This window comes from Leopardus geoffroyi, chromosome E1 (assembly GCF_018350155.1).
Source record: "Leopardus geoffroyi isolate Oge1 chromosome E1, O.geoffroyi_Oge1_pat1.0, whole genome shotgun sequence".
In the NCBI taxonomy this organism is placed as follows: Eukaryota; Metazoa; Chordata; class Mammalia; order Carnivora; family Felidae; genus Leopardus; species Leopardus geoffroyi.
This window is the reverse complement of record NC_059330.1, coordinates 10,447,615-10,472,434: the sequence shown is the minus strand read 5'-3', so window position 1 is coordinate 10,472,434 and position 24,820 is coordinate 10,447,615. Positions and strand designations below refer to the sequence as shown.

General features: G+C 52.6%; 1 protein-coding gene across 3 annotated transcripts in view; it reads left to right on the top strand.

The window, feature by feature from the left end:
- Window positions 1–4,648: 4,648 nt before the first annotated feature.
- The window catches only part of LOC123603087 (multidrug and toxin extrusion protein 1-like), a 38,400-nt gene continuing 18,228 nt past the window's right edge, over window positions 4,649–24,820 (top strand). For 2 of the 3 annotated variants that reach the window (XM_045487545.1, XM_045487547.1), the window contains exons 1-12: window positions 4,649–4,805; window positions 11,960–12,061; window positions 13,831–13,899; window positions 16,047–16,195; window positions 17,043–17,085; window positions 18,819–18,863; window positions 22,053–22,150; window positions 22,403–22,500; window positions 22,606–22,719; window positions 22,803–22,870; window positions 24,158–24,266; window positions 24,391–24,466. In XM_045487545.1, the coding sequence (XP_045343501.1) occupies window positions 4,677–4,805; window positions 11,960–12,061; window positions 13,831–13,899; window positions 16,047–16,195; window positions 17,043–17,085; window positions 18,819–18,863; window positions 22,053–22,150; window positions 22,403–22,500; window positions 22,606–22,719; window positions 22,803–22,870; window positions 24,158–24,266; window positions 24,391–24,466 (1,100 nt within the window). In that variant the 5' untranslated portion in view covers window positions 4,649–4,676. The remainder of the gene's footprint in view (window positions 4,806–11,959; window positions 12,062–13,830; window positions 13,900–16,046; window positions 16,196–17,042; window positions 17,086–18,818; window positions 18,864–22,052; window positions 22,151–22,402; window positions 22,501–22,605; window positions 22,720–22,802; window positions 22,871–24,157; window positions 24,267–24,390; window positions 24,467–24,820) is intronic. The other variant, XM_045487544.1, reaches the window with a different exon arrangement.

Sequence of the window (24,820 nt, the reverse complement as noted above, 5' to 3'; positions counted from 1 at the left end):
CTGAGCGTTCCCTTTTGCGTGGCAAAGGGACTTTGCAGATGTGATTCTTTTAAGGACCGTGCATGCAAATATTATCAAGTAGGCCCAGTATAACCTCCAAGGTCCCTACAAGAGGAGAGCAAGTGGGTCAAAGTCAGAACAAGGAGATACGATGAAGCGGAGGTTAGAGCCATGGACTTCGAAGATGGAGGAAGGAGCCACGAGCCAAGGCAGCCTTTAGATGCTGGAAAAGGTGAGAAAATGGACTCCCCCCCCCCCAGAACCCCCAGCAGGATCGCAGCCCTGCTCACATCGTGATCTTATCCCCACAAAACCCATTTCAGACTTGTGACCTCGGTAAAATACTAACTTTTTTTTTTTTTTTAAAGTTTATTTATTTTTGGGACAGAGAGAGACAGAGCATGAACGGGGGAGGGGCAGAGAGAGAGGGAGACACAGAATCGGAAACAGGCTCCAGGCTCTGAGCCATCAGCCCATAGCCCCACGCGGGGCTCGAACTTACGGACCGCGAGATCGTGACCTGGCTGAAGTCGGACGCTCAACCGACTGCGCCACCCAGGCGCCCCCCTCGTGTCACCTCCACTCGTCTCTGCCTTTGGATTTTGTCAGTGGTGCGTGGCCGAACAGGGTCCAGTTGTGACCCCCTAGAGTCAGGTGCTCATCGCCCTTGGGCCCTGGCTACATTTTCTTGTTTCAAGCCAAGTAAATCTGTGGCCATGTGTTACAACCACAACCTATAAACATTTATCATTGGCCAAAATCGATTCAAGAAGAGGTAGAAAATCTGAATAGACCAGCAACCTCAGAAGAAACAGAAACTTTCCCCTTTTTTCTTCTTATTTTCAAACTAAATATAGCTCCTAAAAAAAAAAAAAAGGCATCAGCCAGTCTTCTAGATGAATGCCGTCAAACCTTCAAAGAACAGATAATTCTTTCTTCTTTTTTTAAGTCTATTTACACGTGTGGCGGAGGAGAGGGGAAGAGAGAGAGGGAGGCAGAGAATCCCGAGCAGGCTCCATGCTGTCAGCGCAGAGCCCGATGCGGGGCTTGAACTCGCAAACCGTGAAATCATGACCTGAGCCCAAACCAAGAGTCGGATGCTTAACAGACTGAGCCACTCAGGCGCCCCCAAAGAACAGGTGATTCTGATGATATTCTAATAATTACAAAGTGTAAAAACAGAAAGCTTCACAATTGATTCTACGAGGTTATAAATGGTGTGATAACTAACTTGGGCAAAGACAGGGAAAACATATACAAAAGAGTGCACAGATATAAAAATCCTGAATGAAACACTAGTAATAAATTCACCACCATAGACCACTGATACTATACCATAATCAAGGGGAATTTATTCCAGGAATCAGTGATGGTTACACATCAGGGAAGCTATGATGAACTTCACATTGAAATCCGCAAAGAAAAGAAAATGTGATTACTTCAGTGAACACTGGGGGGAAAAAGCAGACAAAAGTAACTTCAATATGTGCCTTCTAAAAATCTCTTAGCGGGAGCCACAGAGGAACATAGTAATGACAATTTTCCAAACATCATCAGCAAAGTCAATGCATTACTCATCTAGGGGAATCAGACATGAATTGAAGCAGGGATATGATTGACCGGGAAGTCTCAGTATCTTGAGATACAATCTTTCTGAATAAATCTGCGGATATCATGGCATGTCAGTCAAGATCCCAGCACTGTCCAAGTCAAGCATGCTTTCCCACAACCATTCTTGAAGTAATCCTTTGCTTATGTATTGACACCAATGGCCAAATGGGACTTTCTGGTGTAAGAGAAGGCCTATGGATGAGGTCCATGTCTCGGCTGACCACCGTTTCCTTGATCAAGGTATCTAGTCTTAACGTAACTGTGTGTTGTTTTAAACTAATTATCAATTGACAAGATCTACTTTTCTTCCCCATTGCTTTCCTTTTTCAGAAAGGTATTTGTTTTGGGGGGCAGCTGGTTGGCTCAGTCGGTTAAGCATCTGACTCTTGATTTTGGCTCAGGTCACGATCTCACGGTTTGTGAGACAGAGCCCCACGTAGGGCTCTGGGCTGACAGTACTGAGCCTACTTGGGATTCTCTCTCTCTCCCTCTCTCTTCCCCTCCCCCCACCTCTCTCACACACAAAATAAATGAACATTAAAAAAGAAATAAAATAGGGGTGCCTGGGTGGCTCAGTTGGGTAGGCATCTGACTTCGGCTCTGGTCACGATCTCACGGTTCGTGGGTTCGAGCCCTGCGTCGGGCTCTGTGCTGACAGCTCAGAGCCTGGAGCCTGCTTCGGATTCTGCGTCTCCCTCTCTCTCTCTCTGCCCTCCCCCACTCACGCTGTCTGTCTCTCTCAAAAATAAACAATAAAAAAAATAAAAATTAAACAATTAAAAAAAACAAAGAATGAGTGGTGTCCTTATATAAACAGGGACACAGAGGTAGACGCCCAGGGAGAATGCCAAGTGGTGGCGGAGACAGAGATTGGGATTATGTGGCCACAAAAGAAGGAATACCACGGACTGCAGGCAGCCACCAGGAGCTAGGAGAGAAGCATGGAACAGATTTCCCCTCTGAGCCCCCAAGAGGGAACCAATCCTGCTAAGTCCTTGATTGGAGACATCCTGCCTCCAGAACTATGAAAGAATGACCTTCTGTGGTTTCAAGCCATCAAGGTTGTGGTAACCTGTCACAGCAGCCATACAGAACTCAGACAGGTGCATGCTATCGGTATGATTTTGATAGTGACCTCGATCATCTGGTTGAGGGAGCGTTGCCAGTTTTCTCCACTTTAAAGTGACGAATCCCCCACCCCACCCCCACTGTTGCAGACTGTGCCCTTTGGAAGGAAGTCACTGGGCACAGCCCCCTTAGGGAGTGAGAAATGATGCTTCCCATCACAAGGAGGCTTTGTTGCTGTTGTGAAAGCGATTTCTGCCTCCAGTGTATTCATATATGGTATTACTAATGTAAAGGACCGGAATTATCTGTTGAAGAACTTGTCCGTAGCAACTTTGTTAAATCCCCTTATGAATTCTATTGGCTTTCTTTCCCATTTGCTTAATTTGGATCGTGTGTAATTGTAACTGCAATTGTAATGCTTTGGCCTCTCTCTCTCTATATATATATATAAATCTATATACACACACATATATATCACACTTCCGTTCCACCTCTGGTTATATTGGCCAAGACTCCGGAATACTAGTAAAGAATGGCCGTGATTGAGTCAGCGTATATCCTAGGGTTTTTGTCTATTGGGACCCTCACCTCCTCCTCCACTTTCCTGCATGTAATTCTGGTGAGACTATTACCAATCACAGAGCCCAACCCTTTGGAGACAGGCCTGAGCGCATGGTCCAGGTCTAGGCAAACATCAGACCCTCTTTTCCTTCCCCGGGATGATTTTCCCAAAAGTGGGCAAGAAACCTCCATCTGACCACTCAAGTTTTCTCTCTGGTTTTTGTCTGTTTGTTTGGAGCTAGAAGAGAGAGGGCCTTATTATCTGGTTTACAGGGTGGGAAAGAAAGGGGTGAGGGTTGCCAGAGGCAGCTCTGCCCAGCACAGGAAAAGAGAGGCTGCCTATGTAGAAAAAAATGAAACCAAGGAGAGAATCAAAACCGGTGGGAAGACGAGGGAAGGGGAGGAGAGATGGGGGACAGGGAGAACACTAAAGATCTTGATTTAAAATCCCTGCATCCAAACTTCCTGGCGTGGGGAGCCCCAAACTTTATGCTTTCCACTTTCTTTGCTTAAGTTGGATCGCTTCTGCAAGAGAAGGAATTCCCACTATTACAGAAATCACCCTATCTTGGTAACTAACGTCTGCGGGGCAAGGATCGTGTACCAGGCTGAAGGCTTGTCGTTCACCGACACAACCTCATTTCCTCCTCACCAGAACCAGCGGTGGAGAAACTATTCCGAGTTTACAGAGGAGGCAACGGAGGGTCTAGGAGGCAAGCAAGTTGCTCTGCTCTCCCGCGGACCACGCGGCAGGTGTCCCTCAAATCCTCCTTTGTGGACGAAAAGGTTCTGGTTCTCCCACTTCAGGCTGATTCAGGATAAATACCCAAGAAGCCCGGCCGAACGGGAATCGTTCTGTTTGGGAAATGTGGGCTTGTCGCTCTATTCTGGTAGATTCTAAGTTCTGTAACACAGTTGGTGGGGGGAAAGGGAGTACGTCAATTCCAAACCCAGCCTCAAAAGAGGGTGCTGGGCGCACTCCGCAGAGCGGGGGCCACCAAAGCCCAGGTGCCCGCCAGGGCGGGCGTGTGCCCGGCCCGCGCCCCTGGCTGGCCGCGAGCCCCGTCCCGGAGCGAGGACGCGAGGTCCTTCCTGGCCGCACGTTTCAGAACCTGAAACCCCCGGGGCAGGCGCAGGGCCGGGGCGAGCCCTGGCGTCCGCGGCTCGGAGGGCCCAGCCCCCCGAACGCTTTCTGGGTGTTTCCAGAGCTTTTGCAAACGCTGCCTTCCCGGTAGGAGTCGCGTCCACAGCGGTGCAGGGGTGCGAGGGAGGCGCCCAACGTCGCGTCCGGGCAGGGGGCGCGCACGGCGGGGCCCCGGGCTGCGGGCGGGCTCCCGGCGCGCGGCGGGAGGTCTGGGGCGGGGACTGGAGTGGGGGCGGCACTGCGCCCTCCAGGAGGCCATCTCCACGCTCTCCGGACGCAGAACTCTGGGCGCATGGAGGCTATCGAGGTGTCCGAGCCGAGCGGCCAGGGGGCCACCCCCGAGCGTCGTGGGCCGCGCTGCCAGCTTCTTCCCGGCTTCCGAGAGGAGCTGCGGGCGCTCCTGATTCTGGCGGGCCCCGCGGTGAGTAAGGTAGCCTCCGTCGGAGGCTGGGCCCGGCGGGTCGGGGGCCCGGCACGCGTGTCGCCCCGGGTGACCTAGGGGGACGGAGGGGGTCAGAGCGAACTGGCGGCAGACGCGCGGGCGCCCGGGGACTCGGTGCCCAGAGCCGCGCGGGCGCGCGTCCCGGTGCCTCCGCGTGCGTCCCGGGTCGCGCTCTGCACCGTCCCGGGGGCCGACCCGCCGGGCACAGGTGGCGCAGCGGGCCCCCGAAGGAACCGGGACCTGCTGGCCTAAAGGCGCTCCACGGGTGCCTTCGCTAGGGGAGGATTCCAGCGAAGCAAGCCGGTTCCCGAACCGCAGAACGTTCGGGGAATGTGGTTGGCTTGAAAACTAGCTGTCGAGTGGGGATTTCAGGTAGCTAAATGGTCTCGAGGCAGGGAGGAGGAAGGTGAATTGCCCGCCTCTCTTGGATTTAGATCTCCGGACCCTTCGGGATTATTCTGTCACCCTCTGCACGAGGAAACCAGAGGCCTCGTGTCTCTCACTCTCCTCCCCCGTTATTGTGTGTTAAAGACGTAGAAAGTTTTTAATGTGGTTCTCTGTGGGGCTGAGGTTTTTTTCTTATCATTATAAGGTTAGGGCTTCTGCGTTGCCTATTTAAAAGTAATGTGGGTTTTGAAAGCCACAGGAACCACAGAAAAATATAATCCCAGCCCTGTTCTCCTGACAGTTTGGGTGGTTTTCAAGTGAACGGAGTAAGAGTCATTTCATTGGACAAGAAGAACCAGTGGGGTTTCAAGGCGGGAATAAGCTTTTGGCCACTTGGTAGGAGTTCTGCACCTGCACCGGCTAAGGCGGTCACGTGGCACTTCCTGGCGTGGTGACATCACTGGTTGAGGGATCTCATGATACCTGCTGTGGTGTGCCTGGGGGCAAGAGTAATGCCAGGGATAAAGCCGTGAAATCAAATTCTATCTAGCAGGAAGGTGTTTGTGAACCTCTTCTTGCAGAATGGAGAGAGAGAATGCGTGGTTTGGAATCTCTGTATCTGGGGGGCTATTCCCTGCTTTGATCTCAGAAGGCAGGTTGGGAAACGACTATGTGAATTTGAGTAGTTCCTGAACCTCTTCTAGCTTTTGTTTATTCATCCCTAAAATAAGGATAGAAATCTGGGCTTTGGCTCAATGTGCTGTCAGGCTTGCTGTGAGAAAAGGCTTCTATAAGGCTGTTATTGCTCTAATAATACAACACCACAAGGTGGCTTGCTGAGACCTAGCCTCTCCCAGGACCAGCCCTTCGTCTCTCTGGTCCCCATTGTAACCTGGTCTCCCTTGATGTAGGGGGACCTTCCCGGTCTCTAGGGATCAGCACTAGCCTGAGTTGTTGACCTGTTAGGCCCTTTGTGTTTGTTGGAACCCCTGTGTGTTTGTATGTATATGACTGTGTTAATTACCGATACAATGTATATTACTTATAGACAAAAACAGAAAACCAGGACAAAGAAGCTAACAAAAACACTCTGAAACTTCCCCACCCAGGCAATTTGGGAATTTCCTTCCAGCCCTTTGGGTGGGGGTTTGTACCTGACTGCTTTACCCAATGTATATTACTTAATAGACAAAAGTAGAAAACCAGGACAAAGAAGGTAACAAAAACACTCTGAAACTTCCCCACCCAGGCAATTTGGGAATTTCCTTCCAGTCCTTCCGGTGGGGGTTTGTATGTGACTGCTTTACCCAAAGAGGTCATACAGTGCTGTCACTCATTTAGTCTCTTTCCACACTCAGTGTCCCATACTAAGGCTCCACCATCAATTAGGTAGGATGCCTGGTCTGAATCTCCTCTTTGTGATTTTGTCTCTCCCATTGACTGCCTCCCTTCCAGCCTCTCATATTAACATGGATCCAAGATAGTATCGGGGCCCAGGTATTAGGACTGACTTCTCTTCCACTCCGAATGAACTTCAGATGAGGCCTGTAAGGAGAGAATATGCCTAATGCAAGGGAACAAGGTGCATATCAGAAAACATATCGGTGCATGTTCCATTTATTCTGCAGAAAACGTATTTGTGAGGGAGGCGGTGGTTGAAACTACCTAGCCTTGGGCTTTTCTGCTTTGTCTTTGTTATTAGCATTTTATCTTCACTGCCAGGCTGAGTCAGAGTCCTGAAAAATAATCCCAAGGAGGGATTGCCTGCTCTCTAGGAGCATGGGCTGTGCGCAGCATTGCCGAGGGTGGAAAAGAAGGGGGAATCGCCTGGACCCAAACTGAGGGAGCTTGTTCCCATCTGTGTGGAGAAAGGAATACCTGAGAGGGAGCTGGAGAACCTTCTAGGGCTGCAGGGCAGAACGACAGAGCAAGCCCCGCACGGTGAGGGGCGTCTGGACAGACAGGCTGGATGGCAGTCGGGAGAGACACCAGACCTGCAGGCTGATGGTTTGATTTTTATCCTATAGGCAGTGGGGAAATAATCAGCGGGCAGTACTTAGTGACGCATGTAAGATTCGGCAGGAGCAAGCTTCCAGAAGGCAGAAGACAATCTAGGCTTGGCTGATGAAGGTCTAAAAGAGTGGGAGGCATCTCAAAGGGTGATGGGCATGAGGGGAAGGGAGTGGTCCAGGACCCTCCTCCATTGTCCCCTCCCTCACCCAGGCCTAGCTGTCTCTCCCCCAGATGCACCTGCTCACCTCCCCTCCTCCGCACTCCAGGTCTGGGCCGCTACTGCCTCCAGCTTGTGTCTCCCTCTTAGGTTGGCCCCACTGCTCCACTTGGAGCCACCAAACTCCTCTTCAGATGTGCTGTGTGAGCTTGTCCCCTTCCTTCGTTGGTCTCCGTGAGGCCCTCCAGTCTCTCGTTTCAGTCTCCCACTGGTCCTTCACCCAGCCTCCTTTCAGTGCCCCAGCCTTGCCTCAGACCCCACACCCTCCTGCCACTCGGGTGTTTCCTCTGCCTGGAACGTTCTCCCCAGACAGACCAGACCGCCCACCTTCACCATTCAGGTTTCAGCTGAACTTCATTTCTCCCAGAACCTTCTCGGACTCCCAGGCTGTGCTTTTGGAGCTCCTGCCTCCTTTGTAGCACCAGTCACGTGTCACTGGCAGTGTTATTCCACGATGAACATCTTTCTGTGCTACGCGGCGGGTTCCATTGGTGTAGGAATGGAACGGATGGTGTTCATGTTACTTCCGTCCGTCTCCCTAGTGCTTGGCGTGTACTCGATGCTCCAAAGATGTTGACCCCAGTTGACCATCTGGGAGTCCAGTGACTTGGGTCCTACCTGTTACTAACCAGCTGTGTGACTTGGGGCTGGTGGCTCAGCCTGCCTGCCTGGATTTCCTCGGGTGTCAAAGAAGAGGCCGTAGCCAACGACCGCGCAGGCTCCTTCCAGTGCTGGCCTCTCGCTACAGGAGTAAGCTTTCAGGCATCCATGGGGGGGTGGGGTAAGACCAGGGCCTTCTAGAACTGTCTCGTATGGCACACTGGACAGGCTCACACCCATTGCCTCCCCGGCATCTGGCCCTGGAGAGCACCCTTCCAAAGCGGCCACATAGCAAGAGTTCTGTTTGTTGCTGTCTGGCCGAAAAATGAGCAGGGCCTCCGTGGCAGGAAGAAACAGATGCCACTTTTTTTTTTTTTAAATTAATTAAATTAAATCAATTTTTATTTAAACCCAAGTTAACATATAGCGGGATAATGGCTTCAGGAGTAAAATTTAGTGATTCATCACTTACATGTAACACCCGGCGTTCATCCCAACAAGTGCCCTCCTTAGTACCCATCACTGTTTAGCCACCCCCCACCCACTAGTTTGGGCATTTCCTTTTTTTTTTTTTTTTTTAATGTTTATTTAGTTTTGAGAGAGAGAGAGAGACAATGTGAGCAGGGGAGGGGCAGAGAGAGAGGGAGACACAGAATCCGAAGCAGGCTCCAGGCTCTGAGCTGTCAGTGCAGAGCCCTACGTGGGGTTCGAACTCATGAACCGTGAGATCATGACCTGAGTTGAAGTCGGACGTGTAACTGACTGAGCCACCCAGGCGCCCCCAGTTTGGCCATTTCTATTGTGCATTTGACTACATGTAGCCATTGCCAGTCATGCTGTCTTGGAGACAGCGGCCCCTGAGGTGCCCCGGGGACCAAACCTGTGTCCGGAATTGGTTAATTCCCCAGGCACAGCAACATGCCGTGTGATGGGACAATTTGGGAGGATCTTGTCCTTGACCAGCACGTCTTGACTGGGTGTGCATGGGGTGGGCGTTGGGGTGTCGAAACGCAGATCTCACAGCCCCGCTGATGTCCAGAATCAGTCTCTTAAACTAGGGGCCGGGTGTTAGCTTTCTGATCAATATCCCCAGGTGATCCTTTAATTTTTTAAAAATTTTTGTTGAATGTATTTATTTTGAGGGAGAGAGAGTGAGCCCAGGGAAGGGGGCGAGAGAGAGAGAGAGAGAGAGACAGAGAGAGAGGATCCCAAGCAGGCTCTACTCTGTCAGCACAGAGCCCAATGTGGGGCTTGAACTAACAACCATGAGATCATGACCTGAGCCGAAATCAAGAGTTGGACCCTTAACCCACTGAGCCACCCAGGCACCCCCCTCAGGTGATCCTTTGTGTAGGGACCACAGCCATGGTCAAGAGCTCACCCAAAGGGCTTGAAACCAGGATATAAATGTTACGCGGTTAACAAACATCAACCCTGGAGCCAGGATCCTCCTGGGACTGAGGGTCACAAAAGGCTGCTGTGTTGGGCGACCTGAACCCCATGTTACTGCCATGACCCCAGCAAGTGTTCAGTGGGCTCAACACTGCATCTCACATGGGTTAGCTGAACTCAGCTAGACTTCCTGGCCTTTTCATCTAAGAAACATAACTATTCCCGCTGGTGGACGGGACACTTGCCCTACAAAAATGCCCATTCCCTGCCCAACTACAAAAGGCGTTCTGTGTAGCATGATTAGTTAGAGCAGAATTGGGAAAGTGGTCCAGAGGCCTGATGATAGATGAGACTGAGCACGTTTTTACGTGAAGCCACGGAAAACAGCTCACATGTAGCCTGTGGGGGGACTGGGCACTGTGTCGTAGAAATAACGTTCCGTGGAAAAGAGGAAAACAGATTCTGTGATACAGCCATTTGCCACTGTTTACATGCACGGAGGCTGAGAAGTTAGTGAGTGTGATACTGAGTTTACTTAAAAAAAAAAAAAAAAAAAAAAGGATCCCATGATCTTTAAAGTTACATAAATTCACAGTCGAAGAGACAGCAAGGTCCCCTGGACGGAACCACAGAGAACATCTGTAAGGATGGTTACGAGGCCCAGATCCTGGGCCGTCCCACTGGCACAGGCCTATGGGGGGTACCTTGGCTCTAGGCTTGGGTTCTATAATATTGGGTTTCTATGCCAACCTTTTTTATTTTCACCCCTGCCCCCAGCTTCTCGTTGTCCTCTGCCTGCTCTTTGGTTTTTGGCTTAACTTCTGCAATACGTTTTGAAAGCATCCCTTCTGCTCCATAGCAGAAGGTCCTGTCAGATGAGAAGCTGTGTCACTTGGGGGTCCAAGAAAGATGGAACCATGTCTGAGGTCTGAGCAGGAGGAGTCCCTTTCCCTTTGCCGATGGGACCAGCACAAGCTCCTCTGTGTCCTATCAGCTTGGAAAGGGGCCCTTGGGGAGACCCCAGCAGCAGCTGTCAATCCTTAGGCCTCTGTTCTGTCTCCCAGAGAGTGGGGGTGAGAGCACATAAGCCTCCTGGGAAAGAAGGGCTTTCCCGAGAGGTACTCCACTGCTCTGGCAGGTGAGGGTGGGAGGTGTTTTTTAATTTTATTTTTACTTTACTTTTTTTTTTTTTTTAAATTTTTTTTTTCAACGTTTATTTATTTTTGGGACAGAGAGAGACAGAGCATGAACGGGGGAGGGGCAGAGAGAGAGGGAGACACAGAATCGGAAACAGGCTCCAGGCTCTGAGCCATCAGCCCAGAGCCTGACGCGGGGCTCGAACTCACGGACCGCGAGATCGTGACCTGGCTGAAGTCGGACGCTTAACCGACTGCGCCACCCAGGCGCCCCTATTTTTACTTTACTTTTGAGAGAGAGAGAGAGAGTGGGGGAGCGGGAGAGACCGGGGGAGACACAGAATCCAAAGCAGCCTCCAGGCTCTGAGCTGTCAGCACAGAGCTCGACACAGGGCTCGAACTCGTGAACCGCGAGATCACGACCTGAGTGGAAATCAGAGGTTTAACCAACTGAGCCATCCAGGCGCCCTGGGAGGTGGCTTTAAATTAACCTAAGGAGAAAAAAGAAAGAAAAAAAATATTAACCTAAGGAGATAAGGTAAGTGTCCAAATATGCAGCTGCAGCCTTGGGGAGCCAGTCATGGTAGTTCCTGGAATGATGGCTCATTGTTCCAGAAGTTGAATTTGCCCTCCTTTCTGAGCCTTCATAGGATTCAAGAATTAAACATGCTTGGCAGATTGGGGATGTCTCTCCCCAAGATTCCAGAGCCCGCTGACCTTCCAGCAGGATAACCTCGTGTCTGCCTTAGGTGTTCCTGCCTGTGGAATTGATTGAAGGCGGCATTCTCTCCAGTTCACTAGGAATTTGGGAGAACAGGGGGGTTATCCCAGAAGGCAGCCTCTGACAACTTCAGAGAATGTACACATGTGACGTGCGGCCTGAGACTCTGCAGTGAAAAATCAATTTAAAAAGCTAGAAAGTTCTCAAAAATGTGATTCTGGGGGCGCCTGGCTGGCTCCAAGGGTTGGACTTCCACTCAGGTCACGATCTCATGGTTCGTGAGTTTGAGCCCGCATGGGACTCTGTGCTGACAGCTCAGAAGCTGGAGCCTGCTTCGGATTCTGTCTCTCTCTCTCTCTCTCTCTCTCTGCCCTTCCCCTGCTCTCACTCTGTCTCTCTCTCAAAAATAAACAATTAAAAAACGTTTTAAAAATGTGATTCTGGTAGCGGTCGCAGATGAACTTTTTACCATCCTTCTGGAAGCCTACCTGATAGTTGCGTGTTGGCCTGTGAAAGTTGGCAGAGGCCCATACCAGCCAGATTCCGTTACTGGCGTTGATTTGCAGAGGGTGGGGGCGCCCCGGCCCCCGGCCCCCAGCCCTCACACCCTCCTTCGGCTGTGACAGTTGGGACACTCACCCGCAACTCCTTTTCTGTCTCTTCCCAGTTCTTGGCCCAGTTGATGGTGTTTCTGATCAGTTTCGTGAGCTCCGTGTTCTGTGGCCACCTGGGGAAGCTGGAACTGGACGCCGTCACCCTCGCGATTGCGGTACGTAGGGGACTTGCCAACACACGTTTCTGAAAGCCGTCTGTCTGAGTTCCCTCTTGCTGCTGTTACGAGGTGTCGCTATTTAATGGCCTAAAACAACACAGCATATCGTCTTATGCTGCTGGAGGTCAGAAGTCGCCAAGGGGTTTCACTGGGCTGAAGACACAGTGTTGGCGAGGGCGGTAACCATTTTTCCTCTGCAGCTATAATTCTCCTTTGCCACGTAACCTCATGTTTTCCCGGGGTTCCGGGGGTTGGGATGGGACATCTTTGGAGGGCCCTTATTCCGCCTCCCACATCAGTGAATTTGTAATCCGTGGCGCTCTGGCCTTCTGTTCTTGGTCCCACATCTGGGAGAAGGGAATCCTAAAGGGGGGGGTGAAGTCTGACTTCATCAGGAGAAATTGTGACACCCCCCACCTCCGCCTTGACTTTCATCTCCCTGACACAGAAGTGGAAGATGGAATCCTGGATCCTAGTGTCCAAACCTGAAATTGGGAGGAACCCCAAATCCTCCCTGTATCCTGGATAGGAGTCCCCGAAACCAAAGAGAGCTGTCATTGACCTCTGCCAGGGGCTAAGTGGCTATGTCTGGCCAAACGACCCTGCCAACTTGTTTGGTTTGGCCAGCGAGGTGTCTCTAGGAAGGTGGATTTGGTGGCTTGTGTGCTCCTGTTCAGCCTCCCCAATTCCCCCTTGGTGCTCTCTGCTAAGGCACACGTCCACCTTACTTAGCCACTGGTGTTTGCTACCTCGGAACTGGGCAAGACTACTCTGAACCGGGTCTTGGGTATATACGGGTTGTCTTGCATTCGGGGAACAATGTGAGAAACCCCCAGGCTTAATTATCCCTTTGTGGTTTTAATGTTTGGAAATCCGGGAGGAACAAACAGCACCTGGCAAGCCTCTGGCAAAATCTCTTTAGCCAAGCAAGCACAAGAAAGCGGTCCTTCGGGGCGCCTGAGGGGCTTGGTTGGTTGATTGTCTGACCTAGGCTCAGGTCATGATCTCACAGTTTGTGAGTTCGAGCCCTGCCTCAGGCTTGCTTCCATCAGTACAGCTTTGGATCCTATGTTTCTCTGTCTCTCTGTCCCTCCCCTGCTCATGCTTATGCTCACTCTCTCTCTGTCTCTCAAAAATAAACACTTCAGAAAGAGAAAGCAAGCAAGCTGGTCCTTCTAGGCTGAGTCCAGTTTGGGGCTGTTGTCTTTGTAACCTCCCCGCAGACTCAGGTAGAGGTAACAGGTTCCAGACGTCCTGTGACGCCACTCCCTGGTGTTGGGGGTGCTGCCCTGGGCTCCCCAAAGCTCCAGGGACCCTGGGGTTTAGTTGCTGACCCAGGTCAAGACAAATACACGTGGAAGCCCTCTGGCCTTGGCTTCGGGGCCTTGATTCTGAGCCCTCAGAACCCTTTGGGATATTGTAACAGGCTGTACTTGGCCTTGAGCAGGGGGACTCACCCAGAACTGCCCCCCCCCCCCCATTACGTTGCCGTTGAGAAGGATTCACGTTCCTCTGAAGTCAGGAAGCCAAACGCCTGGGACTTAAGAAAGCAAAAGGCTTTCTAGTGATCTCTGGCCGAGACATTTCCTCTCTCTCAACTCGTGCGCGTCCTTTAATTAAAGTGGGGCCAGTGGACTTGTGCAGGGTCTCCGGGCGGAGAATGGGGCTGAGTAGGCCGACTGGTGAGGGTTGTTGGACGCTTGAGGCTTCCTCTGATCAGAGCAGACAGAGAATATGCCTTCCCGTCTCCTTGCGTTTCTTGGCAGATGATCAACGTCACTGGAATCTCGGTGGGCTTTGGCTTATCTTCTGCTTGTGACACCCTCATCTCCCAGGTAAACGGAAGTCCCAGGTGACTCTCACGGTGACCCTGAACATCTTCTCTGGAGCATAGCCAGAAGGTCCCCAGCGGCAGGAAGGGAGGGCCGCGGCGGGGCGGGGAGGGACTTGCTGACGGCCAGCCCTGTGACGTCTGGCCAGCCGTCAAGTTCCACTTCCCGGTGCCTGCTTTCTTTGAAGCGTGGCTGGGTGTCTCGCAGGCTTGTGCACGGCCACCTTACGTTGCCTTTTGACCACATGGGACATTTTGTACGAGTCCCTTTTATGACTTCCCGCATCATTGAGTCTGGCACGGTCCCCGTGGGTCTCAGACTTGAGCGTCCTTCTGAGCTACCAGCGGGGCTTGCCAGAGCAGCCTGGTGGCATCCTGGTAACTGCTGAGCGAGCGGGTCTGGGGTGGGGGAGGGGCAGAGGGCCACATCTGACCTGCTCTCTGCCAAGTCCCATGGTGGTAACTATTCTCTCTCTAGCTAGCTTCAGGCTCCCGTACAGATGTCACTGAACACGTCCCAGGGAGAGATGGCACAGAGTTTTTGGCTTCTGTAGGCCCGTAGGAGCTGGCTTCTTTGCGCACTGACCCTGTTTCGGCAGGTGGGGGGCAGGGCCCGAGATACTGCATGTCTAGTAGGTTGGTTTCCAGCTGATGCAACCCTGACTGGCCTTTAGAATCACACGGAGAGGGGCGCCCGGGTGGCTCAGTCGGTTAAGCATCTTTGGCTCAAGCCATGATCTTGCGGTCCCTGAGTTCAAGTCTCCCCGCGTCAGGCTCTGTGCTGACAGCTCAAGGCCTGGAGCTTCCTTCAGATTCTATGTCTCCCTCTCTCTCTGTCCCTCCCCCGCTCATACTCTGTTCTCTCAAAAATAAACAAACATTAAAAAAAAGGAAAAAAAAAGAATCACATGGAGAACTTTTAAAAGTGATTGATGTGGGGCACTTGGGTGGCTCAGTCAGTTGAGCATCCGACGTCAGCTCAGGTCATGATCTCGCGGTTCGGGAGTTCAAACCCCACATTCGGCCCGCCACTGTCCGTGCACCACCCACTTCAGATCCTCTGTCCCCTCTCCCTGCGCCTCTCCACTGTGCTCTCTCAAAAATAAATAAACAGCAATGACTGATATCTGGGTCCCACCCTGGACCTGTTAAATCCAGACTCTTTTTTTCTTTAAAGTTGATTTCTTTATTTGAGATAGAGCAGGAGGGGCAGAGAGAGAGAGAGAGAGAGAGAGAGAGAGAATGCCAAACAGTCCATGCACAGTCAGCACAGAGCCCCAGCTGGGGCCTAAACTCACGAACCATGAGCCCACAATCTGAGCGGAAACTAAGAGTCAGACACTCAACCGACTGAGCCACCCAGACGCCCCTAAATGTAGACTATCTTTAGTGGGACCCTGGTGTCAGTGTTTTAAAAATGTTCTCCAGGTGGGGTGCCTGGCTGGCCCCATGGAGTGTGCTACTTTCTTTTTAATAATGTTTATTTGTTTTTGAGAGAGACAGAGTGCGAACGAGGGAGGGGCAGAGAGAGAGGGAGACACAGAATCTGAAGCAGGCTCCAGGCTCTGAGTTGTCAGCAGAGAGCCTGATGCAGGGCTCGAACCCATAAACCGCGAGATCATGATCTGGGCCAAAGTAGGACACTTAACTGACTGAGCCACCCAGGCGCTCCCTTTTTTTTTTTTTTTTTTTTAATTAAGTAAATACTATACCCAATGTGGGGCTTGAACTCACCACCCTGGGATTAAAAGTCGCATACTCTGGGCACCTAGATGGCTGAGTCGTTTAAGCGTCCGACTTCGGCTCAGGTCATGATCTCACGGTTCGTGGGTTCGAGCTCCGCGTCAGGCTCTGTGCTGACAGCTCAGAGCCTGCAGCCTGCTTCAGATTCTGTGTCTCCCTCTCTTTCTGCCCCTCCCTTGCTCGTGCTCTGTCTCTCTCTGTCTCTCTCTCTCTCAAAAAATGAGCATTAAAAAAAATTTTTTTAAGGAAATCGAAAAAAAAAAAGTTCTCCAGGTGATGCTAATGGGTAGTCAAGTCTGAGAACCACTAACGTAAAGAGCGTGGCAAAGTCATGATTGAAGGCCTTTGGGGGGGTATAAGGGGTGTCATTTCTGTACTCATGGGTTTGTTTGGACCGTGTGCATCTAGACGTATGGGAGCCAGAACTTGAAGCATGTGGGGGTCATCCTGCAGAGGGGCACCTTGGTGCTGCTTCTCTCCTGCTTCCCCTGCTGGGCACTCTTCATCAACACCCAGAACATCCTGCATCTCTTCAGGCAGGACCCAGCCGTGTCCAGGTAAGACGGGCCCATGCCATGGGGTGGGGGTGGGGATTGGGTCCATCTTGGCAGAAAAACAGCCCTCTCCAGGTTCAGCCTCTGGGAATTACAAAGGCCGGCATTATGTAGTGCTTTTCATACCTGGCAAGCAAGGCCTAGACCCTTCCTTATTTGGGTGACTTCAGGGTACATTGTTTATACTGAAATAAGGTTTGCAAACATCCTCCGCTTGAGATAGGAGTTTAGGGCATTTGTTCACGGTTTTGTGATTCTTGACCCTGGTTGATACTGAAATCACCTGGGTGCCTTTAAAACCGGCCCATGCCCGGTCCCCCTCCCCCGTCGGCGTTCCGTTTGAATTGGCCTGCGTTGTGGCAAGGGCATCGGTGTCTTTGAGAGTTCCCCTCGAGGATTCTCACGGGCTGATGTGTTTGCCACCTGCTGGTCGAGTTAATCAAGACCTTTAAAATAAGTCCTTGTGCCAGACCCACGGTGGTGAACCTAGGGGGCGTTTAGCCATGTTGGGAGGCATTTCCGGGGATCAGAACTGGTTCCTGGGGCTCTGCAGAGACATCGCGAAACATCTTCCGATGCACAGGTTCGTTCCACGGTGGGGAATTATCTATCTGGCCGTAGTGCCGAGGTTGAAAAACCCTTTCCTAGACCTAAAGATTCGGAAGGACCAAGAGAGGCAGTTTTAAGAGGACAAGGTCTAGGTGTCTCTCATTTTCGCATTTGCTCCAGCAGTCGAAGCCCATTAATTTAGAAAGAGCCAAGAATGGGAAAGATGGTTTTTGTTAGCTTCTCCTACCCACCCTTCCCTCACAGAGACCTCTGTGGCCTTCTTTTGCTTTTCATTGTACAGGCTTACCCAGGACTATGTCATGATCTTCATTCCTGCCCTGCCTGTAAGTTTTCAAGGGTTACAAGGTCCCCTTCTTTTTTTTTTTTTTTTTAAGTTTATTTTATTTTGAGAGAGAGTGAGCGAGCCACAACGAGTGGGGAAGGGGCAGAGAGGAGAGAGAGGGGATCCCAAGCAGGTTCCGTGCTGTCAGCGCGGAGCCCGACTCAGGGCTCAGTCCCACGACCTGAGCCGACGTGAAGAGTCGGATGCTTAACTGACTGAGCCACCCAAGCACCCCATGAGGTCCCCTTCTTGGGGTTTACTGGTGGAAGGCACCTGAGCTACCTGTGGGCCCAATGCGTGGTTGGCCTGTGATTCACACGTGTGACGCTGGCTCCTGTAAGAAGTGGGGTTTTAATTATGCCTGTAAAAGACACAAACGTGTGTCCCTTGAGAGACCCCGGGACCGAGGCGAGTTCAGTGAACCACTGTCTTGAACTTCCGCCGCTGGAGGGGTCTCCAGGATATCCTCCGCGGAAAGGAGTTCAGCCTTTTTTTTTTTTTCTTTTTTCTTCTTTTAGATAAGGGTAAATTCTTTCCCATGTCAGAACTCCTTAGGGCCTCACTCTGAACCTTTAGATTTTCTTTTTTTTCCCTTGCTGGGTGTGATCACACACAACCCTAAGTGTATGTTCACGTCTGACACAGAAGCTCGCGGTCCGTGAACAATGAAAACTATTTTACTCCGTTGGGACGGCGGGGCTGCGTGGGTTTGCTTGCACTGCCCTGACAACACGCCGCAGACTAGATGGCTTCAACGTTTTCTCACACTACTGGAAGCTGCAGAGTCCGAGATCAAGGTGTCGTAGGGTCGATACCCTTGGAGGCCTCTCCTTGGCTTGCAGACCACCTCCTGCTTGGCTGCCTCTTCTCGCGGCCGTCCCCCTGTGTGGGTGCAGCCGCGGCGTCTCTTGTCTTCTTAGAAGGACCTCAGTCCTGTTGGGTTAGAGCTCACGCTAACGGCCTCATGTTCACGTAATCACCTCTTTAAAGACTCCCCAAATACAGCCACGTTGGGGGTTACGTCTTCAACATACGAATTTGGATGGCCGAAATTCAGCCCTTAAAAGTAGCCGTCTGCCGTCACGGTTGGCATTGTGGCTTTTAAGTTACCCCGAAGCCTTTAAAGTTTAATGTTCTCGGGGTGTCTGGGTGGCTTGGTTGGTTAAGCACCCAACCCTTGGTTTCTGCTCGGCTCACGAGCTCATGGTTTGTGGGATTGAGCCCCGAGTCAGGTTTTGTGCTGACAGTGCAGGGCCTGCTGGGGGGGGGGGGGTCTCTCTTTCCCGTTCTTTCTCTGCCCCTCCCCCATGTACACGTGTGCACGCTCTCTCAAAATAAATTTCTGAAAACGTTAAAAAAAGATAAAGTTCCGTATTATTTAGTTATGCCACCAAATAGGACTGTTAACTTGGTCTATAAAAGGGGTGCCCCCCCCAGAGTTTGCCCAGGGGCCTCCTTTACAGCCCCACTGTCCCCCAGAAGGCTCCTTGTCATACTCCCAAGGAAACTGCTCTCCCAGGCCCTGGAGTCCCTTGGATGCTGTTCATCCATAAGAGATGTTTGGAACGCCCTGGCCCTAGACACCTCGGCTCCCACCCCCTGTCCCTGTCCCCTTCTGAGACGGCATGCCTCTGCGGGTCCACAGGGGAGCAGAGGGCAGCCAAGCCACGGCTCCCAGCTCCTTGCTACATGGCAAGGCCAAGATGTTAACATTCGTTTCTTCTTCTCTTGCAGGCAATCTTTATTTACACGTTACAAGTTAAATTTTTGCTCAACCAGGTAATGTAGACTCTCCTTTTTTCTTTGGCGGGGGGGGGGGGGGGGGGGGCGGTTCATGGGAGTTTATGGCTTTCGGGGATCGGGGCCCTGAAAACACTCATGGATAACGGGGTGGGGAACCTCACCTGCTGGGGGCCACCGAAATACGTTTCCCCGTGTGGTGCGCTCAGGACTTCGGTGTGGAGAAGTTTACGAAGTGAAATCAAGGGAAGGGTATGTTCTTGTTGGCTCTGGAACATTCTTATCTGATTCCCCCTTGGAAATATTGTCGTTGGCAGGATCAGGGGTAGCACTAGCGTTCTTTGGCTCTATGCCGTTACCTGGCTCTCTGGAAGTGAAGGGCGTGTGCCTGGGTCCCCCAGAGGGCGCCGGGCAGGCTCCAGGGAGCCAACCTCTCAGCTCCTCTCAGCCTGTCTGAAAGGCCCGGCTCTCCTCAGTGGGGCGTGAAGGTCCACGTCGTAATATGTCAGGGAGAGCTGTGACCAGCAGCAGGGGCCAGAGCTGTGTGACGGCTGCCCTGGTTCGGTAGGCGTGGATTTACGATGCCAGCGTATGTGGGACCCTTGACTTCCTTCCAGAGGAATCCAGGGAAATGAGGGTCGCGGGCAATGGGTCGTGGCCACGCAGGCAGGCTCTCCAGGGCACATGCGACCGAGGGCACAAGGGAGGGGAGAGAGAAGGGAGGAGGTTTTCCGTTTATTTAATGTTCTTAAATTTAAGGTATTACCCTGTGGACAGAAACAGCTTCCGAGTCTCCCGTCAGCGTAAGGATGATACACTTGAAGGGTCTGGAAAGGGGCAGGAGTCTGCACAACTGAGCGCTGGCCTGTCTGTCCACTGCCAGCCCGTGGCCTCGTCTGAAGCCACGCGGAGGCGTTAGATGCTCGGGGCTTTCTCCCTGACTGCCAGGCTCCCAGCCAGCATGGGGGCTCCTAGCCACAGGCTCCAGCTTGGCCCAGTGAGGACCCTGGGAGTGAAAACCCCTCTCTCAGATACTCTGAGGGACCCGCAGAGACCTACAAAGAGGAGCCTGCAGCTGAGAGGGGCCGAGAGGCTTGAACTGGGTTTGGAGACTACCCGGGGTTCCCGAGGGGTTCTGGTCACCGGGACGTGGGAGCACAGAGGCCACGGCATGGATGGAGGGGCACAGTGGATGACAGAGTCAGAGAGGTGGGCTGGCCCAGGCTCAGCCTTGGTTCTCTGCCGTGGATTTCAGCTGGTGGGAAACCGATTTCTAGGGGGAGAGAGGAGAGTTACGGACGTGGTCCCAACAAAAGATGCTGCAGGTCTGTGATGAGAAAGGATGCCCTACAGAAGCAACGGGAATCGTAACACTGGGGTGGATCCTGTAGAACGAAATGACTCCTTGTCTGCAGGGGTCTCTGGAGAGGGAGGGAGTTGCGTTTAACCCAGTTTCCATCTTGGGGCCCAGCCCTTCTGTGAGTGTAGGATATGTGAGTGTGCAGCTGGTCTGGGGGCAAAGTTAATACAGTTGGGGAGGGTGGAAGGAGCCCCGGAGAAAACCGGAGGGTCGCTTAGACTTCTAGGTGGGGGAGAGATAGACAAGGCGACCCCACTGGCTTCTGCTGACCTTCCTCTGAGGGAAGCTGTCTCTTGCGTGTTTTTTCTTTCCATCTGTGTGCCTGGGGCTCCCCCATTTATAGCTCTAGTCGCCAGTCTGGAATGCTGCCTTTAGGACGCGCATGCATGTTGCGCGCTTGACCTTCTCATCCCCCAGGCCTGCCTCTCCACTTGCCTGCCTTCCTTCCCAGTTAGGGACCTCGAACACCTTATCTCTGGGGAACCTGCCCTCATCTGGCTCTCCATCTTTTCCTTCACTCTTACGTCCGGGCACTGATGGTCCTGTGGTCCTGCCTCTCTCCAACCTCCAGCCTCAGTTCCTCTCTTCTTCTTCCCTTATCCTTCGGCGGATACTTCCGTAGCATCTTAGCAAATTTCCCTGCTGCCAGTCCTTCCCAGGGCCGACCTCACCCCATGCTACTTCTACTCTCTCTACCCGAAAGGCTTGTGTGGTCCCCTGCCTCCTTTGCTAAAAACTAATAAGCAGGGTTGCCTGGTAAATAAGTGACCCACATAAGTGGTTGGCCACGATCCTTGTCCTGGTCCCTGACCAGGAGACCACTTGAGACAAATATGCAGCATAGTGGACCATAGCGTGGCTGGATCAGAGGAGTGTGGTTCTCCCCCATCAAGGGCAGGGGAGAGTTATCATATGATTCTGATGGATGGAGTTTAGGTGCCGTGCAGGGGAAGCCACGTTTTGGTAGGCTCCGAGCAAAGCAGAAGAGGGATCAATGCCAGGTCCGCCCTGCAAAGTGGACCCACGTCCTCTCTCCTTGGGGACCGGAGAGAGCTCAGATAGATGTGGATTGCTGCGTCCAGAAATCCGTGAGAAGCTCTGCCCCTGAGCTGGAAAATCGAGGCTGCTGCTTTGGGGTGTGAGAGTGACTTCAATCCCCCAGGCAGGAGAGGGATCTTTTATTTTCACCGGTGACGACTTGACACGGCGAAATGTCACAGGGACTGTGATTTCAGAGAAGCAGGTTTGTCAGAGGGTGAGGAAGCAGTAGGCGTTCAGACGAGGGGCCGGGGTGACACCTTGCAGGTGGGAGAAGCAGCCGGCCTCATCGCGTCTGCGATTCTGATCCCCTGATGCCTTGTACGTCTCCAGCCCGTGTCGTTTTCCTCTCCCGCCCGAAGTCTTAGATTAAGATGCCAAACAGCCCGGACTTCTCTGCCCTGTACTTGTAAGCAGAGCCGGGTGGGATGGAGTCCTTCCCACGCCCGAGCTTTGTGAGGTCATCTTAGATCAGTGTTCCGAACTTCCATTTGGTTGAGAAAGTGCTGAGTTGGTCACCCCCTGTCCAGTGTGGAAGGTGATTTGTTTATACTCCGTCTCGGCCAGTCCTTGTGCTCTGGTAGGCGAACCACTTGGCGGTCCTGCCTGTCTGTTGCCGGGCCCTCTCCTGCCCACGTCCCTGTGTTTCACGCCTCCAGGCGGGGGAGGAGGGGAGGAGGAGGGAGGGGGGAGGCAGGAGGCCAGGAGCAGCAAGGACAGGCATCCGGTTGGGTCCTCGTGCTATGCCTGTGGCGCGTGTGCATTTGGGGAGGAAGTGACCACCTTGCTCCCTGGTCTCCAGCACGCGGTGCGGTCTCTCCTCGTTTCAGGGAATCGTACTGCCCCAGATCCTCACCGGAGTTGTCGCCAATCTTGTCAACGCCCTCATCAACTATCTGTTTCTCTATCAACTGGATCTCGGGGTGATGTGAGTCCAGCTGATTCTGGGGATGGGAGGCGAGGGGGGGGACCTGCCTGAGGCTTTTCCAGGGCGGGATGGCAGGGGGGGACCTCTACTTGGTCGTGTGTCCCGGTGGGGGTCCCCTCCCTGGGCCGCTCTGGAAAGCACGGTCAGGGACGGACCGCGAGGCTGCTCCGGAAAGAAGATGCGTTTAGGGCTGCCACGGGAGTCCCCGCACGATGGACAGGCACCTGCCCTCACTGGGACCGTTCCTCCCAGGGGGTCGGCACTGGCAAATACCATTTCCCAGTTCACCCTCGTTCTGCTCCTCTTCCTGTACATCCTCTGGAAGAAACTGCACCAAGCTATCTGGGAAGGTAAAGTCTGCTGTTCATTTTCCAGCTTGGACGTGGGTCTTATTTTGGGTTGAGCTCTAGCCCAGTGGCCTGTGTGTTGGCGATGTGTCTCTGTCCCTGCTGCAGGGTGGTCCCTTGAGTGTCTGCATGACTGGGCCGGCTTCTTCGACCTGGCCTTCCCCGGCATGCTCATGCTGTGCATTGAGTGGTGGGCCTACGAGATCGGGAGCCTACTGAGCGGTCAGTGTGGGGACAGGTGGCGACGGCTGGCGTGGGCACAGGCCCTGTCCGGAAGCACGGTGTCAGCTGCCTCTCTCCACCAGGTATCCTCGGCATGGTGGAGCTGGGAGCCCAGTCCGTGGTGTATGAAGTGACCGTCATTTTGTACATGGTGAGTGTCCGGGAGCCGGTCGTGTGGGGGTGCTAGATGGTTCTCTTGAAGAGAGCCCAAAGGGGCGCCTGGGTGGCTCAGTCGGTTAAGCGTCCGACTTCAGCCAGGTCACGATCTGGCGGTCCGTGAGTTCGAGCCCCGCGTCGGGCTCTGGGCTGATGGCTCAGAGCCTGGAGCCTGTTTCCGATTCTGTGTCTCCCTCTCTCTCTGCCCCTCCCCCGTTCATGCTCTGTCTCTCTCTCTCTCAAAAATAAATAAACGTTAAAAAAAATTTTTTTTTAAATAAAAAGAAAAGAATCCAAAGAACGAGCGTAGGCATTCATCCCATTAGTAACCTGTGAAACGATACACGAGAGTAAAATTTCATCGTAGAGCCAGGCAGGGCCCATCTGGAATGGTGGGGTCTTTCCGGTGAGCTCTGGGCAGTTTGCACGTCCTAGCATTGTTCGGATCTGAAAGATTTTTGCTTAAGCTTCTTTATTTGTGTAGAGAGAGGGCATGCAAATAAGGGAGGGACAGAGAAAAAGAGGGAGAGAGAGAATCCCAAGCGGAATTCTTGCTGTCAGTGCAGAGCCTGACGTGGGGCTCGGTCCCATGAACCGTGAGAACGTGACCCGAGCCGAAATCAAGAGTCAAACACCAGCCAGGCGCCCCCCGGATCTGAAAGACTTGATTTGATTTGCACACTTGCCAGACATGAAGGATCTTTTCCGGTTGTCACAACACAGATAGATGCCTGGGGACAGGTCGGGGGCGCAAAGGGTGATGGCGCTAGGTTCATGGCGTGAGGAGCCGCATTGCCTGGGATGAGCTTGGGTGTGCATCTTTGCGTTCCCTTAAAGTTCCTTTTTACCCGACGCTCCAGGGAAGGGGAAAGGTCGCCGTTTTGGGATTCTGTTTTCTAAACTTGATCCCTTGATGGTCTTTCAGAACAGACTTCCCCTGGGCTCCTGGCAGTCTGTCCTCTGCACGCAGAGGAGGAAACACGATTGTGCGGGACCCTCCCTTGCACACCTTAGAAGCCTTGCCCAAAAGCCCAGTATGCGATGGAGATTCACATCAGCCTGGGGGCACTCGGCTAGACAAATGGGAGGTTGCAAATTTGTTTTCTCAGAACTTTTAGGACCAGGTTTTACCACTGAGGTGTATGCCATGATCTCCCGGGTCCCTGTTCCCTGGGGAAGGTGCACGGTTGGGCTGAGAACCGAGCCAAGAGGCAGGGACTTACTTCTCTGCTCCCTGCTCACTCTTCCCTTTTCGTTACGGTATGTCTGCTTTTCATTTTAGATACCTTCAGGCTTCAGTGTGGCCACCAGTATCCGCGTAGGGAATGCACTCGGCGCTGGAGACATCGAGCAGGCCAAGAAGTCCTCAACTGTCGCCTTGCTGGTCACAGGTGCTTAGACTCTTCAGTCATTGACTCACCCAAGTGGTCTGTGCCCGGGAAGCCCAGCCTCCCGGTGCCCTGCAGATCTCCTTTCTCACTGTTCTCATTGTTTCTCTGCTGTTTTTACCTCCAGGAGTCTTTGCTGTAACCTTCTGCGTCCTGCTGTTAATTTTTAAGGATCTGGTGGGGTACATTTTCACTAGCGACGGGTGAGTGTGGACATTTTCTTGAAATGCAAAATTTGCGGTAAAGAAATGGTTGGGTAGATGGATGCCTTCATACTGGGAGTCATCCTAGGGGTGTTGCATCTTGGAGGGTCCCTGAGACATTTGTAAGATCAGAAACTCACCGGGGGCACCTGGGTGGCTCGGTCGGTTAAGTGGCCAAAAAGTTCATGATCTCACGGTCCATGGGTTCAAGCTCCACATCGGGCTCTGTGCTGACAGCTCAGAGCCTAAAGGACACTTCAGATTCTGTGTCTCCCATTCTTTCTGCCTCTCTCCCACTCGTGCTATGTCTCTCTCACTCTCAAAAATAAATAAACATAAAAAAAAGGAAAAAAA